Source organism: Durio zibethinus, chromosome 10 (genome assembly GCF_047325235.1).
Source record: "Durio zibethinus cultivar Kanyao isolate XHJ-2024 chromosome 10, ASM4732523v1, whole genome shotgun sequence".
Taxonomy (NCBI): Eukaryota; Viridiplantae; Streptophyta; class Magnoliopsida; order Malvales; family Malvaceae; genus Durio; species Durio zibethinus.
The window spans coordinates 3,598,183-3,616,165 of NC_143171.1; the positions used below are offsets into that span (position 1 = coordinate 3,598,183).

Below are 17,983 nucleotides of genomic sequence, written 5' to 3' on the forward strand. Positions count from 1 at the left end.
AATTGAGGGGCAAGATGTCAATAGAGATTCTTCACCCAATCGTATAGGGGAACAATTTTAAAAAATGGAGATAAGGCTGGTTGAAGGTTTCTTTTGTCATTTTAGGATTTTTTTTCAAATAATGTTAGATTTCTTTTTGCAATGTGACTTCACTTGTTATCATTTTAATAAAGGTAAGTCAATGCATTTCATTACATTTTTCTCTTTCACTTGACCATTACTCCATGCCCTATTACCTTTCATAACTTTATACTCCCATTCTTAGATTTTAGGTGATGAATATTTAGACAATGATAACAATAATTCTGAGATTTAATTTTGAGAACTCATCCACATTAATATGAGGAGATGATTTGAGCAAAAAGTAAGTTGTTACTGGAGGTGAAATAGATATGTCTTGAAGATGTGCAATCTTTTATACAAGTTCATGAACTTTGTTCAATAGATGATGTTCAAGAAAGGTATTCACAATTGAGATGAAAAATGGCCATCTTTCTTTTACCATTCAAAAAATCATTTATTGCTACTCTTTTAAGCCTGTTATGATTTCTTTTTCTGAAGAATCCTAACCAATGATCACCTTCTACACTGGGGGATAATTTTTGAAAAAAAATATTTTTCACAAAAGGTCTCAAAAATAAAAAAAGAAAAAAAAAATAAATGCCACACATGACTTGGGGTAAAGTGATGAGAATCCTTTGTGTGAGGAAAAAAAAGTAGTGAAATGATGTGGGGTAAAATGCCAAGTTGTATCAAATGATCCTTTGGTTTTGAACCTTTCTAATACATGTTTTGAGCCTATTATATCCATTTTTTTATGACCCTTCACCTTGGCCTACATTACAACCTTGAAAAGTCCATTTAGATCAGGTGTGAATACTCAACTTGAATGATCATATGTTAAGCGAAGGTATGCTCATGATGAAGTAATGGAATCATGCTACATTACTCTAAAGTTTGATGTATGAAAGATATCAACAATGGATGAAAAATGAGAAAAAAGAAAAAAAAAGATGATAAAAAAAATAAAAAAAAGAAAAAAATGAGAAAATGAAAAAAGAGATTCAAATTGAAAACCTGAAAGGGTGATTTTTGGTAGAAAAAGATCCAGGTCAAATGGTTCACATGAATGAAAGATCAAAGACATCTGAAGATCCCTTAAAGACTAGGGCAAAGTTCGCCAAGCTCAAGATGACTTCAACAGTAAATGGAATGAGTTTTTGAAAAAGAATCATAGATTAATGTTGAGAATTGTTTGAATATTCATCATTTGGACATACCATCCATCCCAATGACATGTATCCAATTCATTTCTTTTCCCATTTGTTTTGTACCAAAATAGATCTTCATTGATTATCTTTACCATAATTCATCATGTGTTCTCTTATTGTTACACCTCTTGAATGAATTCAGAAAATGCTTGATTGCATTATATTTGTCAAGATTTGAAATGATAATGAATGAATGAATATGTGCTTAAAAGAGTCTTGCATTCATTTGAAAAGAAATCTAAGATGATGGTGGTAGAAACCTAAAAGAGATGATTTGAAAAGATATGTGATATGATCAAATGGAGGATATAATGGGGTAAATCTTGAAAAATGGTATAACCAAGTGATGAATACAAGGATGAATTGGTCGATATGACTTGAAAGTTAAGATTGGATGATGAAAGCAATCAGTGGACAAAGTTTGTTTTGAAATGGTTAATACTGAGACACTTATGAGTAATGACTCAGTGATGGTGGGTGAAACTTGTTCTGAAATTTTTAGTGCTGAGAAGTCTATGAACAGTGGTCAAGTGATGATTGATTGATGAAACTTGTTTCAAAATATGAAGAAACTGAACAAGAAAGACATGCAGAATGGTGGAGTTTTAAGAGCCATATCACCATAATTATTTAGAATTTTATTGCATAGACATTTGCATTACATGCATCATGGTGGCATCGTCGCTTGAATAGTACATGCACATGATTTGATGAATTAAACTTTGTTGGGACATGCATGGCACTATGAGAATATAGGTTGCCACATTTGCATCATTAAGAAAGCATTTGCATCATTAAGAAAGCATTTGCATCTTTGGTCATAATATTCATTCATGCAAAATTTTGAGTCACTTGAAAAAGAAATTATGAATCTTTTGATGAGAATTTGTGAGAACTCAAATAAGAATCTTTGAATTTCAAAATGAGAATCTTTGAGGAGTGAAACCCTAAAGTTCATCGAATGTGAATCTTCGAACAAATGAAAAGTTTTAAACTTTTGGATGTGGATCTCCAAAATACAAAACTTCAACCTTTTGGATATGAATTTCCAATGTTTTAAATGAGAGCCTTTGAATTAGATGTGAAACTCTAAGTTTTATTGCATGTGAGCCTTTGAACTCAAATGAAAAGCTTTGAATTTTTGGATGTGAATTTCCAAAATTCAAATGAAAAGCTTCAGACTTTTGGATATGAATTCCAAGTTTGCCAAATAAAAACTTTTAAAAAAGCTTTGAACTTTTGGATGTGAGCCTCCAAAATTCAAATGAGGATCTTTGATGCGAGTCTTACAAGTTGCAAATGCAAATCTTGAGATCTTGCAAATTCGAGAAGAAAGCTTGTCAGGTAAGTTCCTAATCTTTGAAATAGGATGTCTTTTGGTATCAAGGTTAATTTATAAGATCTTTGGGCATAATCTCCTGAAATTCTTTTAAACACAACTTTCAACTCCTTTGGACATGATTGTCAATGAGTAATTTACTTTTCAAAGTCGTGGTGCCTCTGTTTAGAGGAGCAATTTATTTTCCAAAGTTCCGTTGCCTCTGTTTAGAGGAGCAATTTACTTTCCAAAGTCGTGGTGCCTCTATTTAGAGGAGCAATTTACTTTTTCAAAGTCGTGGTGCCTCTGTTTAGAGGAGCAATTTATTTTCCAAAGTCGTGGTGCCTCTATTTAGAGGAGCAATTTACTTTCAAAGTCGTGGTGCCTCTGTTTAGAGGAGCAATTTACTTTCTCAAAGTCGTGGTGCCTCTATTTAGAGGAGCAATTTACTTTCAAAGTCGTGGTGCCTCTGTTTAGAGGAGCAATTTATTTTTTAAAGTCGTGGTGCCTCTGTTTAGAGGAACAATTTATTTTTCAAAGTCGTGGTGCCTCTGTTTAGAGGAGTAATTTATTTTCAAAAGTCGTGGTGCCTTTGTTTAGAGGAGTAATTTATGTTTCTCAAAGTCGTTGAGCCTCTGTTTAGAGGAGCTTTGGTCAAAAAAAAAAAAAAAAAACATAAAAAACAAAAAATGACAATGTTGAGTTGAGTCTTGATTGGGTGTCTACGTCTTTGCGCAATTTTTGTTTCACAGAAAATGTGCAAAGAGGGGCAGCTGTAGACACCCAATTGGGTCCAGGCCCAGATCAATTGGGCCTGGCCCAAATGGGTAAGTCCAATTCAATTTTTATCTTGTATTATTTTTATTTTTTTTCTTTTTTATTTTATGTATTTTATTATTTATTTATTATTATTATGTATTAATATGTTTATATCTTTATTTATCTATTTATTTATTTATTTATTTTTATTTTCATTTTTTTTGTTAATATTTATAGGTATTTTATTTATATAGTTATATATTTATTATTATATTATTATTATTATTTTGTAACATTTTTAGATTTATCTTTTTTTAATTTTTTTAATTAATTATCTGTTAATTTTATTTTTATTCATTTATCTGATTTTTTTTCGATTATCTGATTATTATGATTTTTTTTTTAGGGCTGTGATTGAAAGTTGAAGAATCCAATTGTGAATGGGCATTCAATCTGAAGAGTCCAGATTGAATTCAAATATTGAATCCCCGTTCAAACAGGAATTTGGATTGATTAGAAACTCTTGATCAATCCCTATAAAAGAGACATCCTGGAACAAATGCAACACAGAGAACAAACAGTGAGCAAAGCTACTGATTTGAGAGAAAATGAGGCGTATAAGAAGCTGAGAAAAGGTTTAGGAGTGTTAGGAGAGTTAGCATAAATTTTTTGAGAATTTTTGGCGATTTTTTTTCTGAGAATTTTTGAAAAATTCCAGATTTCAGTAAATTTTCCGACGAAGTTTAAATTTTTCGATGAAAATTTCGGTCAACCTTGAAGTTTTCGACGATCTGCCCAATTTTCGGCAAAGATTTCCAGAAATCGATGACCTTCCGACGAACTTCCGGTGAACAAACTCAGATTCCGGCGACAAAACTCAGAATCTGGTGAATCTTCAACCGGAGTTCTTCGACCTTTTAGAGAGAAGGGAGAGGAAAAAAGAAGAAAAGAGAGAGAGGGAAGGAGCGTTCTGTCGAAAAACAGAGGGAAGTGCCTTTTATACTCTCTCAAAACGACGTCGTTTTGGCCTTAAGTAACCTAGAGGATCCGCGCGTTTTGCCGAGATCCGACCCGACTCGAGCCTCGACCTGCTTCCTGACCCGCGGGTGTCTGCCCCCCTCCAAGCCGAGCTGAGCTGAGCCGCGATCCGAGCCGCTCCAGGTTTTTTTTTATTTTTATTTTCATTTCTTTGTTTATTTGTTTTTTTTATTTTTTTATTCATTAGATTAGGTTTATTTAAATTCTTTTTATCTTTATTTTATTTTTATTTTTGTTTTACTTTTCTTTATTTTTTATTTTTATTTATTTTTTTTATTATTTTATTTTCTTTAAATGAAAATCAAAATTTTCAAAAAAAAATATTTTTAGGGAAAAGTTGAAAGTATCAATTTTTCTTAAAAATAAATTTCAAAAAAAGGATTTTTGAGGAAAAGTTGAAAGTATCAATTTTCCTTGGAATTCAAGGTTTCAAAAAAATATATTTTTTGAGGAAAAGTTGAAAGTATCAATTTTTCTTAAAAATAAATTTTTAAAAAATATTTTTAGGGAAAAGTTGAAAGTATCAATGTTCTTTGAAAATCAAAATTTTCGAAAAATATTTTTAGGGAAAAGTTGAAAGTATCAATTTTCCTTGGAAATCAAAGTTTCAAAAAAAATATTTTTGAGGAAAAGTTGAAAATATCAATTTTCCTTAAAAATAAATTTTCAAAAAATATTTTTGGGGAAAAGTTGAAAGTATCAATTTTTCTTAAAAATAAATTTTCAAAAAAAGTATTTTTGGGGAAAAGTTGAAATATCAATTTTTCCTACACAAGAACAATCATTCTTTCCTTCCTTTCCATTTTAATTTTGATTTTGATTTTTCTTTAACTAATCCGACGACAGAGCCTCTGCAAGTAAAACAGTAATTTTTCTTGTATACTCCTGAGGTGAGAGAATTTTCTTAATTTTCTACTAAAAGTATTAGAGTCAATTGAGAATAATTTTCAACAATTAATTACTTGGTAAAATTTTAAGGCTTATTGGATAACACAAATTTAAGCTGGTACCATCTTTTGATGGGCGTTGTGAGGGTGCTGTAACCTTCCTCACACGTAATCGAACTCCCGAACCCTGTTATGGTTAGCAGACCTGAACCTATTCTTTTAGGGACCCTTAAGCTTAGGTGTTCCCTGAAATGACAGATTCTTTAGGTGGCCAATCGCACCTAGATAAAAAAGATTGGTGGCGACTCCCTAAAAGTCAATGTCTAGTGATAGATCCCCGGATCTAGACGTTATGACAGAGATTTCTTAGAAAAATTACCATTTGAAATTTTTAAGAATCTCATCATTAGATAATTGTCACATATTTTCAACCAAAATTTTATTTTTTATTTTTTTTATTGAAAATAAATATTAATTATTGTTATTAAAACTTTATCTAAATTATTTCACCATTTGAGATAAATTTAGATAAAATTTCTCATCTAAAAATTTTATAAAAATTTACAATTTAAAATTTTTATAAATTTCATCATTGGATAATTAATACTTATTCTCAAAAAATATTTTATTTTTTATTTTTTATTTTTTTAATTTAATCATGCAAAAATACTAAAAAAAATAAACATATAAAAAAATAAATAATACCAAAAATACCCAAAAAAAAATAAAACAACTTAGCTGGAGCGGCTCGGCACGGCTTGGCTTCAAACACAGAAAGCGGCTCAAAGACTCGCCTCAAAAGAAAAGATTGAAAAAAGTCGTTGGAATATGAAAATTTTTCAAATTTTTTCCAAAAAAAATTTCTTCTTTTTTAAAAACCCTTCAAAAATCTTCAAAAAACTTTTTTAACTTCTTTCTATGATTTCTGCCTCTCTCCTTAATTTTTTTTATGTGTTTGTATGATCTATGTAGGCATGTATTTACAGGGTTTTGAATCTGAGAACTCCAATCCATAAAGGAATTTCAATTTCCTTTGAATTCCAACCTTAAACCCAACTCCAACTTTACAAATCAATTCCAACAATTTCACACAAACTCAACTACTTATTTTTTTATTTTTTTATTTTTTATTAATAAAATTAACCCAAGTAGAACTTCAGACAGATTGGGGTGTCTACATATATTATTAAAGTTACTGTCGTAATGAAGTTTTGGTAGTAACCTTGGATCATCAGGCTTATAGCTAAACTTATTATATTCATCAATAACAGTTATCTCAATAGGATTCTTACCTTCCCTTTTGGTTTGCACCAACGGAGCCAAATGAGAACTACCAAGATGCTCTTTTCCTTCTTGATCTAGTTGGGTTGGAGATTCCCCTTTTTGCATTAAGGATTGCAGCATATTGGTCAAACTGTTATGATTCTCAGCCATCTTGATTTCCAACTCCCTTTTTTATCTTCCCATAGTTTTGACATGAAAGTCTGTGTTGTTTTCATATCCTCCAATTGCATTAAGATATTTTGAATGTTCATGTAAGCTATTCATTCGAGTGCCTTTAAATATGGAAATTGTTTCCTATTCTTTCCCAGCATTGATATGAGATCACAACAGGCTCCAATACCAATTTGTCATGATTTAGTTGTGACTTAATTAAGATTTTAGAGATTAAAAAGAGAATAGAGGAGAATTGAAAAGACTAAAGAGAGAACATAAAAGAATTGAAGAGACTAAAAATAGAATAGAGAGGGATTCAAAGGAGAAATTATCTTTCCATTCATGAAAATCAGTTACAACTATAAATTATTTAAATAAAGCTATTGTGGAACAATCGTGCAAACTATAAAAAATACAAATTTGCAACGTATTACTAACCAATAGATTAATAACTGACCCAATCCCAATATATTAATAACTAACATTACTATCTTCTGCCATAATTTTGCTCATGCTGTTATTGCTCTTTTCCATCAAATTCATCACACTTAAATGGCAACAGAAAACATTATATCCTCTGAAACAATTTGCATAATATTATTAAAAAATGATCATGCAAAACACTCTTTTGGATTCTTGAAAGCATCAATAAGTTTCAATTGACACCGAGTGCTCCAAATGTCCCAATGTTAAAACATGATCACCGAGGGGAAATATCCTTTTTCCATGTTCGTCCACAATGCTAAGGTGGTTACAAGGATCTACTAAAATTCTTGTTTCAGTTGGTCTAGACGAACTTGTGTGTACTCGATCAAATGCAATCAACTGTCTCTTTGGAGTTCCCTCAAAAATTTTTGGGGCTCCAGAGAATAACATGATAACATGGCTTCCATCTATATCTCCAACATTTGTTACAGAAATACGCACATAGAATCTCAATGAATCACATGATGCCACCTCATCAACGTGTATATAATCAAGTCCTTGGTTCTTGTGCAATACATTCTTTCTTGAAGTGCCCGTGAAAGACCTCAATAAACTTAATTTTCTTGGAGCAGACAAGAATTTGTAGGTAAAATTGGTATAGCTTAAGCCTTGGCCAAAGCCATACACTCTATTTCCAGTGTAAAACCGGTAGGTTCTCCCAGGATAGCCACGAAAAGGATCAGCACGCATGTTCATATCATTCATCGGTACCTTTGTAAATGATTCAGGATACCAAGTCATTGGAAGCCTTCCACCTGTTTTTAGATAGCCAAACATCATTTTAAATTCTAGAACCTTAGCAAGCATAGGGGTATGGTTTTGAACATTACGGAGAAAATAAAACATGCCACTTGGTGTCACAATTGGATTAATTAACCTTTTCGTAGCATTTGAAATGGCTTCAATTATTAGTTTCTTTCATGAAGAGATAACCCACCTGTGTTCAGTTCCATCAATTTTTCTCCCTACATGCTGGATTTACACTACCAAATGCCATACGAAATGAACTTAAAATTGGATGCAATGTCTACATGCCTGCTAATGAGCAATAGAGTTGTACCTACCAACCTGGATTGAAATCACCAAAGATGACCTCTGCAAGTGCCCTTCCACCAGCTTCCCCAGGGTATCCAACCCAGAGAATGCTTGCAATATTCGGGTCTCCTTCAGCAAATGATACATCAAGGGGTCCACCACCAGTAAGAACAAGAATTATCGGTCTTTCAGTTGCTGCAGCAATAGAAGACACCAGGACCATCTGTTTACCAGGCAAGAGGAGACTAATTCGGTCATGATCTTCAGTTTCTTGAGACAAATCCAGCCCAGCAATTACAATCACAAAATCAGCTTTCTTAGCTGTAAGAATTGCTTCATTAAACCCAGCATCAGAATCACAAGGCACATCGGAGCAACCAGATGCATAAGATGCCTGGTTTACATAGCCTCGCAGTCCCTCGAAAAAGCTCTTTGGTTCACATGGAACACCTGCCATATGAAGAATCTCAAACAATCATATTATACAAATTCAATATTGCTTGAACTTCTTCAAAATGAAGAAACCCAGTAACTAAGTGAGGTTAGTAAAACTTCTACTCTGTGTGATTTGCATTCAATATGACAACAGAAATATTAGGAGATAAACATGCTATGACCCAAAATGAAATAGTCTCAGGTAGCTTGCCATAATATTCGGGAAAACTGTATGACTTACAAAATAGAAGGACATTTTACAACGCTTTATATAGCACATAATCAAAAAATTCAATTGAACATAAAAACAGAAGAAAGAGAGACCATGGACGCTGATATAAACCTTCAAGAATTACACATTATTGCTTAAGTCATACCTGTGTGGCCACCACCCATATTGCTTATGTTGTTAGCCATTGGACCAATAATAGCTAAGGAAGAAACAACATTTCTATTTAAAGGCAGGAACTTTTTCTTGTTCTTCAGAAGAACAATTCCCTGCCTAGCTGCTTCAAGAGCCAACATCTTGTGATCTGAGGTACAAATTTCTTCAGGTCCCAGTTTTCCAAACTGCCCCTTTCCAGGGTCTCCATCAAACAGCCCAAGACGGAGTTGAACTGAGAAAAGATTTACAAGTGCTCGATCGATGTCTTTTTCTTGCAACTTCCCTTCTTCAATTGTAGTCTGAGTATGTCGAACTAGATAGGATCCACAGTTAATATCCATTCCTACAGACAACCAACTTAATGTTAATCCTCAGGAAATGAACATTCTATGGGCAGTTCTTGCTAAAAGTCGTTAACCAATGCAACTGAAAAAAATATAATTAGAAAAACCTGCTTTAAGAACATATGCAACAGCATCCTCCACTTTTTTTGTGTAATTCTGGTATTCTTGTACCGTTGCCACAGCATCACAATCTGAGGTGATGTATCTGACTTATGCCACAGATGGACGATAGATAAGTCTTATAACCAATCAAGGTTGAATTTCAAATTTTGCATTTATCATTGTGTAAACAACTACTAATTTTTTACCCTTTGAAGCCCCATTCATTTCGAGGTTTTTGTAAAAGATCTCCTCGTGCACAGGCTGGCACCCCATTAACTGCATTGTAGGAACACATCAAGCAGCTTGCTTTACCTTGTTGGATACAACTACGAAATGGTGGCTCATACGTATCCTCCATATCTTGCTTTGTTACCTTCAATACGATAAAGCAAGTATTTGTTACCAAACTAACCCAAACTGGCTAATTAACTTCAAAAAGAGGCTTATTACAGGTCACAACTAAATATTGGTTTAGAACCTATAAACATCAATAAATTCATAATAAAATGCCAAAGCTAATTGAATTTGACTAACACAGTTTGCAAATGTCTTATCAAAACCAAATATGCATTGAAACTTATTCACATAGATAAATTCAGCTAAATTTAATTGAAAGGGGCTAATACACAGTTAAACACTAAGGAAGAGGCATTGCAAATTCAAATGATGCTCAGAAACAAGCCAACACCACAAGTACAATGCAAAAAGGAAAACTTTACCACTGCATTGAAGCTATATCTGCTGAAGTTCTCCCACTTATCCAAGTCATAAGCAATGAAATGCTTGCTACAAGCAGAATTCACAAGTCTATCACCACTCTCGTCAAGATCATCATTATCTCCTCTAAGTGCCCTCTTTCCTCCAAACCTATCTACGAATTCTTCACTACCTCTCAAGGACCCACCCTGGAAACCCTTTACAAACTCAATAGCATAAGATGAAACAACCATGGGATCCTCACCAGGGGTCTCCTGGCCTCTTCCCCATCTAGGGTCCCTGAAAATATTAATATTGGGTGCCCAAAAAGTCAACCCAGCTTGTCCGACATTATACATGGCTTTAGCCTCAATACCTATGGCCGAGCCAATCTTGAACCAAAGGGTCCTATTGAAAGAAGCAGCTGTGACAAGAACCTGAGGGAAACTTGTTGCTGCTTTAACAATGCCTTTAAAGGAAACTCCAAAGCCATTACTGGCAATCCCATGAAGAGATTCTGACCACCATTGATAAGGCGGAATTCCAAGTCTTGGGATTCCTGAAGCATTGTTGGACAATTGTAGGATTTTTTCTTGGAGAGTCAGAAGAGAAATGAGAGATTGAGCCCTGTCTGTTATTGACAGGGAAGTGTCGCAGAATGGATAGAAGTTAAAGCGAGGTGGTTGGCATGGGAATTGTGGGTTTGGGTTTGATGATGAGATTGAAATCAGTAAAGTAAAAAGTTGTAAGAGGAAGAAGATGGATCTATGTTGGAGAGACATGAGTTGATGAAGGGTGCTTTGCTAGTCAGCTTGAATGATGTGTTTTTTAATGAGATTGTTAAAGGAAGACAAGACTGGTTATTGGGTCTAATTAGTGAGTTTTACCATGACTAAAATTCAATTAAAACCATTGCATTTGATTCTGTAATCCATATTGAGGTTGTCAGTATCTGATTTCATTAGGATGATGATAAAGGCCTTAATATTCTGTTGATACTTTCTTTGTTGACAGCAAAGATAGAAAACAAATATACGAGGGCAAAGTCATGGTTTAACTTTTAACAATCTTATTTTTAATTATTTTTAAATAACTTAATAAAAAATATTTTAGAACAAAATTATTATAAAATAAAAATTTTCTTTAATAATATCCAAACCATTTCTATGTCAGCTATATTCTTCCTAGTTCCTACTTCCAACTCTTGTTTTGTTCAATCTGAGTTGGGCCTTGTTGGCTCAGTCTTTCCTCTTCCTATATTGTTTTGTTCAATCTTTTCATACTATTTGGGCTTTGAAAGCCCATAATCTTATGGCAGTTGTCAAGGTCATAAAAATGCAACCCTTTGTTTACTAGGCTTCATTTTATAATTACACTTTCATCAATATTCAGAATATTCCCCCTTCACAATTTCCTACAAATCAAACAAAGCCTTGGGCCAAATAATGGTGACATATAGGAAAAATTGGTTCATTGTCAGCCACAAAAGTTTTGTTTTCTATTAATCCTAAATTATTCAACACAATGCATACTAAAATATTTGCTGATATAATATAATTTGCCTGGTGGGTGCATTGGGCCATGCTCTTGTTTGGGTGCATTTGGAGCTTTGGGGGCTCTTCCTTTACTAGAATCTTTCAAGGATTATTTAATTATTTAACTATTTAAGGAATCTTTGGCCCACTTCCCTCCACTCTTTTGGTATAGTTTTAAACATAAAAAAAACTATACATTTATGTCCATCTTCTATAAATATATGAAAGTAAGGTTTTGGTAAGATTATTATTTTATAGTTGGCACCCAATTGGTTACTATTTTTCAAGCAATAAACCTTTCAAAATCTTACTTTTAACAAAAAGAAAACAAAAAAAAAAAAGAAGAAAAATGAAATGACATAAAAAAAAAAAAAAAACAAATGAAGAAGAAACAAATAAATGACAAAAATAAAATAAAAATGTGAAAATAAAGAGTATGTCAACTAAATATTAATTTCATGATGAAAAACAAAAAAAATATATAATTTATGTTAATTAATTATGATTTAAATGTTAATTGATTTTAAAATATTCTATTTTCTTCTAAAAAGCTAATTATTTTATTTTTTAAGATATAAATATTATATTCCTATATATGAGGACTGAGGAGGATCCACTTGCATTAGATAAGCATACAGAGAAAAGGACTTTCCAGGGAGAAATAGATCACAAATTATGCTGGCAGTAGAGAAAGGAAAGAAACTAACCAATCTTCACATGGTTTATGATTCAATAAAAGACATTAAGCCCATAACAAGGACAGTAGTCCTGCTCAACAATATTTGTAAGGCTTTGGCCATTGACAGGTAGATACTTCGACCTGTCAGGGAACTTGTTTGCAGACTAGTGTTCACGCCCTAAATCCACAAAAAAGTGCCATCAAAGAATTAGAATCCCAATCTGGGGTTTTCCCAGCTGCTATAATAATCTCTTTGGTATCTGATGCATGCAAGAAATAACGTCCATACACCATAGAGTTGACAGACGTTATAAATTATCGATAAGTATATCAGCAATGGGATTTCATTTCATCTCAGGTGCTGAATACTAAATACTTTAACTGTCTAGTGCAACTCTTATTCCTTAATATGTTTTTTGAATCTCTATATATTTAGAGTTTAGATAAAGTTGGCTTGAATATGACCCTCAGGAGCATGGGGATAAAACTTGAGTTGAGCCTGCTGCTGCTATACTTTGGGAGATTCAAAGGTGGCATGTAACATATAAGACATAAAGAGAAGATGAGTTTCGCTGCTTATAATAAAGCCTGGAGAAAATATTTGAGGGCATCTGTTTGAGTTTGATAACAAGAAAGATGAACAACAAGTCGAAGATTGAATTCTTACTCCATTAGAGAGATAGCAATCATGAATAAACTAATATGTATTCCGCAGTTTGTCATTTAGTTATTAATTGTTAGGTGGATGAACACATCTTACCCCAAAGACAAGTTGTTTTTATGGCTTTATCAAGTGAATGTGACAAGTAGTCAACTTGTCTCTCTCCCTTTTTCCTTACCAAAGTGAATGAGAATTTGTTTCATTCTTTTATCTAGCAGCAGCTATAAGGATTAATCCATGATTGCAAAAGACTCAAAGAGCTTGTCACCTTCATCGGCTTAATTATTTAACAATTCACACAGTGAAAATAATTACAATCCTTAATTTTCAAGTTTTGTTTCAATAATTAAATAATAAACACGTGTCATATGCTTCAAAGTTTAAAGCTTTATCAATGAACTGTTAGTTTAATGGTATTTGAATCAGCTCCAGATCTCAGGGACTAGAATTTGAACTTCAACCATAATTTAAAAAAAAAATCAAGGTATTGATGTGCTTTAGCTTTACGCATAAAATAAGAACTACACAGCTAGCTTTGCAAGATTGACAAAGTTTTATTGGGACCAATTGCTTAATTACTCAATATATAGCACTACATTTGACTACTTATGTAATGATGATGGTTGTCGGAATATTTGTAATTTTGACACGTGAATGTAAACTAAAAGACATGGAAGCTTCAGCGAGAAGGACAAAGAAAGATTCTCAAATAGCTAAAGATTAAAGAGATATAATACAATCTTCAGAAAATTAGGGTCACAATATATAATAACCCTATGAAATAATCCACCACAAGAAATTGGTTGCTAGATAGCTAGTGAAAGAAAAAAAAATTTACATTGTAGAACTTATCAATGAATACAAACTTCCATTCTGACAGTTTGGAGACATATAGTCAGGTGTATTAATCAGAATTCACTAATTAAGGCTTCGTAGGTGCCATGGAATCCAAGGGATTTTGGTCTCTAACTACACCCTGGCTGTGTACATGGGCAGCGGTCTAGCAATGTAGATGGGGGCTCCCAACTGCACTGTGTCTTCAGTTTTTTTATTGGAGTGGAAGGATTCAGTGACTTGCCACTGAACTTTTGTTGGGATTTGCCTTGAATCTCAAAATCTCATATCGAAAGTTAAGTGAGTTTGAGTTTGTCTTGTATCCCACATCGGAAGTTTAGTAAAAGTATAAAGGGTTCCACCCTTATAAATAAGATGTTTTGGTTTTAGTTTAGTAACCCCAGAGAGTTAGACACCAAGATAATAGCTAAGTGAGTAGGCTATTAAAAGAGTGTAATTGGGCTTTGGGTTAAGTTTTGAGTAAAGAGTTTTATGAGACTTTTCTCATTCTAAAAGTCTCACAATTGTAAAGATTTATTTGATAGTGGATTAGGTTTGAAGTAGGTCATTTTGAGTTGGGCCGAACCAAATATATTTGTGTGTTTTTATTCTTGATTTGAGGTTGTTATTTTGTGTGTGGTTGCTGCGCGTGGGTGTTGTTTTTCCCAACAAGTGGTATCAAAGCGAAGTTCGAGGTTTAAGGTTCGTGGGTCTAAGAGATCGAGGTTTAAGGTTCATGGGTCTAAGAGATCGTGAAGCAGTGTTTGAAGAAGTGGTATCAGAGCGAGGTTCGAGAGATCGAGGTTTAAGGTTCATGGGTCTAAGAGATCGTGAAGCAGTGTTTGAAGATGTCTGACGAAGGTATGTCTGGTATGTCTATGTCTAAGTTTGAGATTCCGTTATTTGATGGAAAGAGTAATTTTATGTTATGGTAAAGTACGATTCAAGATCTGTTAGTACAACAAGGGTTGGATCAAGCATTAGAGAGTAGTAAGCCTGAAGGAATGTCTGATCCTAATTGGAATAGGATTCAGAAGAAAGCTGTTAGTACTATTAGATTGGCGCTAGCTCCAGTCACCTGAATGAGTTTAATAGATTGGTTTCTCAATTGCTAGCGATTTCTATTGATGAGTTAAAAGATGAAGAGAAGGCTTTAATTTTGCTGTCATCTTTGCCCAAGTCTTATAGGCCTTTAGTTCAGACTGTGTTGGTAGGCAGGTCTACTTTGAAGTTGAATGATGTGACTGCCCTGTTGCGTGAGAATGAAAGGTTTATGGGAGCTCAGAACTCATCACCTAGGGAGAGTACACTAGCTGTAGAGGGTTTTGATCGAAGGAGGACTCAAAAGAGTATTGATGGATCAAGATGGAGATCTAAGTCAAAAGATAGAGATTACAGTGATGTAAAATGTTATTATTGTGGTGAGAAGGGACATATCCAAATGCGCTGCAGGAAGCTGAGAAGGGATATGGTTGCTTTCAAAATGGCGAATGATGAGAAGAAATTAGATGAAGAAAAGAGAGTTATTGTTGCTGTCTTGTCTGATGATGATGATGTTGTTTTGATAACTTGTGTGGATGAGACCCAGACTTTGAAAAATGATAAAGGTTGGGTTTTAGATTCAGCTGCTACCGTTCATGTTTGCAATGATAGAAGCTGCTTTGTGGAGTTGAATGAGAATGAAAGGTATGGGGATATTATGGTTGCTAACAAAGAAAAGGTGCAGATTCAAGGCATTGGGAATGTTCGCTTTAGATCTCACAATGGTGTTATTAGGACATTTCGTCATGTAAGGTATGTATCAAATTGTCACTACAATTTGATTGCTTTGGGTGAGTTAGCTTCTCGGGGTACACATTTTATGGTAGTAATGATTGGTTGAAAGTGTATAAAAATGATAGTGTGATCCTACAAGGGAATAGGGTCAATCACTTGTACATGTTTGATGGAGGCTCAGTTGCTGGAATGCCTGTGATGAAAGAAAATAAGAAAGGTAAGCATGTTAGCTTTGCAGATACTGTTGAAGTGTTTGGAGATTCAAGTCAAGGGAAGATTTGTTGGGATTTGCCTTGAATCTCATAATCCCATATCGAAAGTTAAGTGAGTTTGAGTTTATCTTGTATCCCATTTAGTAAAAGTATAAAGGGTTTCACCTTTATAAATAAGATGTTAAAAGTAGTTTGAGTTTATCTTGTATCCCATTTAGTAAAAGTATAAAGGGTTTCACCTTTATAAATAAGATGTTAAAAGTATAAAGGGTTTCACCTTTATAAATAAGATGTTTTAGTTTTAGTTTAGTAACCCCAGAGAGTTAGACACCAAAAGAATAGCTAAGTGAGTAGGCTATTAAAAGGGTGTAATTGAGTTTTGGGTTAAGTTTTGAGTAAGGAGTTTTAGGAGACTTTTCTCATTCTAAAAGTCTCATAATTATAAAGATTTATTTGATAGTGGATTAGGTTTGGAGTAGGCTATTTTGAGTTGGGTCGAACCAAATATATTTGTGTGTTTTTATTCTTGATTTGAGGTTGTTATTTTGTGTGTAGTTGCTATGCGTGGATGTTATTTTTTTCAACAAGTGGTATCAGAGCTGTGGTGTTCCCCAACAACTTTAAGATAGCTAACTGTCCTAAGCAATTCAAAAAAAAAAGATTTTCAATTATGTCAATTGATTAGGATAGTCGACTACAATACTTCATCTCACTATCATAATTACTTTTGCATTTAAATATATTTTTACCATTGATTTTAATCAATAATACCTAATTTCACTATTACAATAATTATTTTCACCACTTTCACTTTTAATTTTACCGGAACCATTTCCACTACGTATCCAAATGATCCTAAATTGATCTTTCAACATCATTTTTTTGCATAAATCCAACTCATTCAAATAAAGGAGCAATTGTATATTCAGACTCAATTTTAACAGATAATAATCCTGGAGGCATCTTCCAATTAGGCTTCTAATGCATTATAATTACCTACAGCTAATTTATACCATAAATCTTGTGATTAATTAAGAAAAGATTGTTAGGATGGTGAAAAGAATAGTGCCAAAATATTTTACTTTCTGGCATGGTACTTTTGAAACTCTCATAAAAATAATAATATAAAAAAAAATTCCTTCCTTGCATAAGCATACTCAATTTTAACTTACAATAGAAAAGCAGATGCTACAGCTTCCATCCATGCCTTTTCCAAATCTTTTAATTTGTAATCATGAAATTGCTTAATTAATTCCTCAATGTCCTACCAGCAGATTTCATTTCTCTTCATCATTATAGGTCACAGGCATGTTAGATTCTGGCGGTGTCTGAAAATTTCTTGTCATTTTCTCTCCCCACTACAGCTAAATTGACTGTATATTGCGAATACCATAAGCAAAAAAAGCATGCAGACAAGCTCAACGTGAAAGCATGATCAATCAGCCATAATTGTGACTTACCCTATGGGCGTATAAAAGAAACCATGACAAAGAGAATGTAGAACCTCCCACTTTTACTTATAATGTAGAGACTGCTTCCAAATGCTTGTCTGTATTTGTAATTCTAAACTCTTGAAGTTTTACTCAAACTGACTATCCTGATCCTAATAAACTCTTTTTTACTTTAGTTGAATCTGGCATAAACCACAGGCTCAACATCTGTCCTAGCTCTTAATTATTAAACAAATCTATATTGTATGTTAAAGGATATTGGAATTTTTTACAATTGTGATTCACTGATATTGTCTATATATTGTATATAAATTGTAAAAAACATAAATTTTATTAAATCCAATGGAAATTAACCATGTAATTCTTGTTAGATATTAACTAAAATTCTAATTGACAATTAATTTGGATTCCGGTAAAATTTTATTGATTAGAAAATTATTTGATGATTAAATTTATTTAAAGGTAAATATATTTAATAGATAAAATTTCTTAATAAATAAAACTTCTTAATAATTAAGTAATAGATTTTATAATCATATAGAGCGTCTTAACTTTTAAATTGCAAGGATGTGAACAAAAGTTGGAGAAAACATCAAATTACATGAAATAAAGGTTATTTTATAAGTTAAACACAAGGAAGCA

The 17,983-nt window shown here is 33.0% G+C and overlaps 1 protein-coding gene across 1 annotated transcript; it reads right to left on the reverse strand.

The window, feature by feature from the left end:
• Positions 1-7,015: 7,015 nt before the first annotated feature.
• Positions 7,016-11,109, reverse strand: LOC111292248 (putative beta-D-xylosidase 6). Its single transcript, XM_022884522.2, has 6 exons — positions 10,217-11,109; positions 9,704-9,870; positions 9,503-9,600; positions 9,044-9,394; positions 8,265-8,681; positions 7,016-7,951 (listed from the first exon to the last, which is right to left on the reverse strand). Exons 1-6 carry the CDS (start codon positions 10,973-10,975, stop codon positions 7,356-7,358), a joined length of 2,388 nt encoding a protein of 795 aa, XP_022740257.2. The 5' UTR covers positions 10,976-11,109; the 3' UTR covers positions 7,016-7,355.
• Between the last annotated feature and the right edge of the window lie 6,874 nt (positions 11,110-17,983).

Bases quoted from the DNA above. Each gene is read 5' to 3' on its own strand.
- LOC111292248 (XM_022884522.2), bottom strand. From the start codon at position 10,975: ATGTCTCTCCAACATAGATCCATCTTCTTCCTCTTACAACTTTTTACT. The intron at 9,601-9,703 runs GTAAAAAATTAG...GGCATAAGTCAG, and splicing joins AATGAATGGGGCTTCAAAGG to ATACATCACCTCAGATTGTG. The intron at 8,682-9,043 runs GTATGACTTAAG...TTCATATGGCAG, and splicing joins TATGGGTGGTGGCCACACAG to GTGTTCCATGTGAACCAAAG.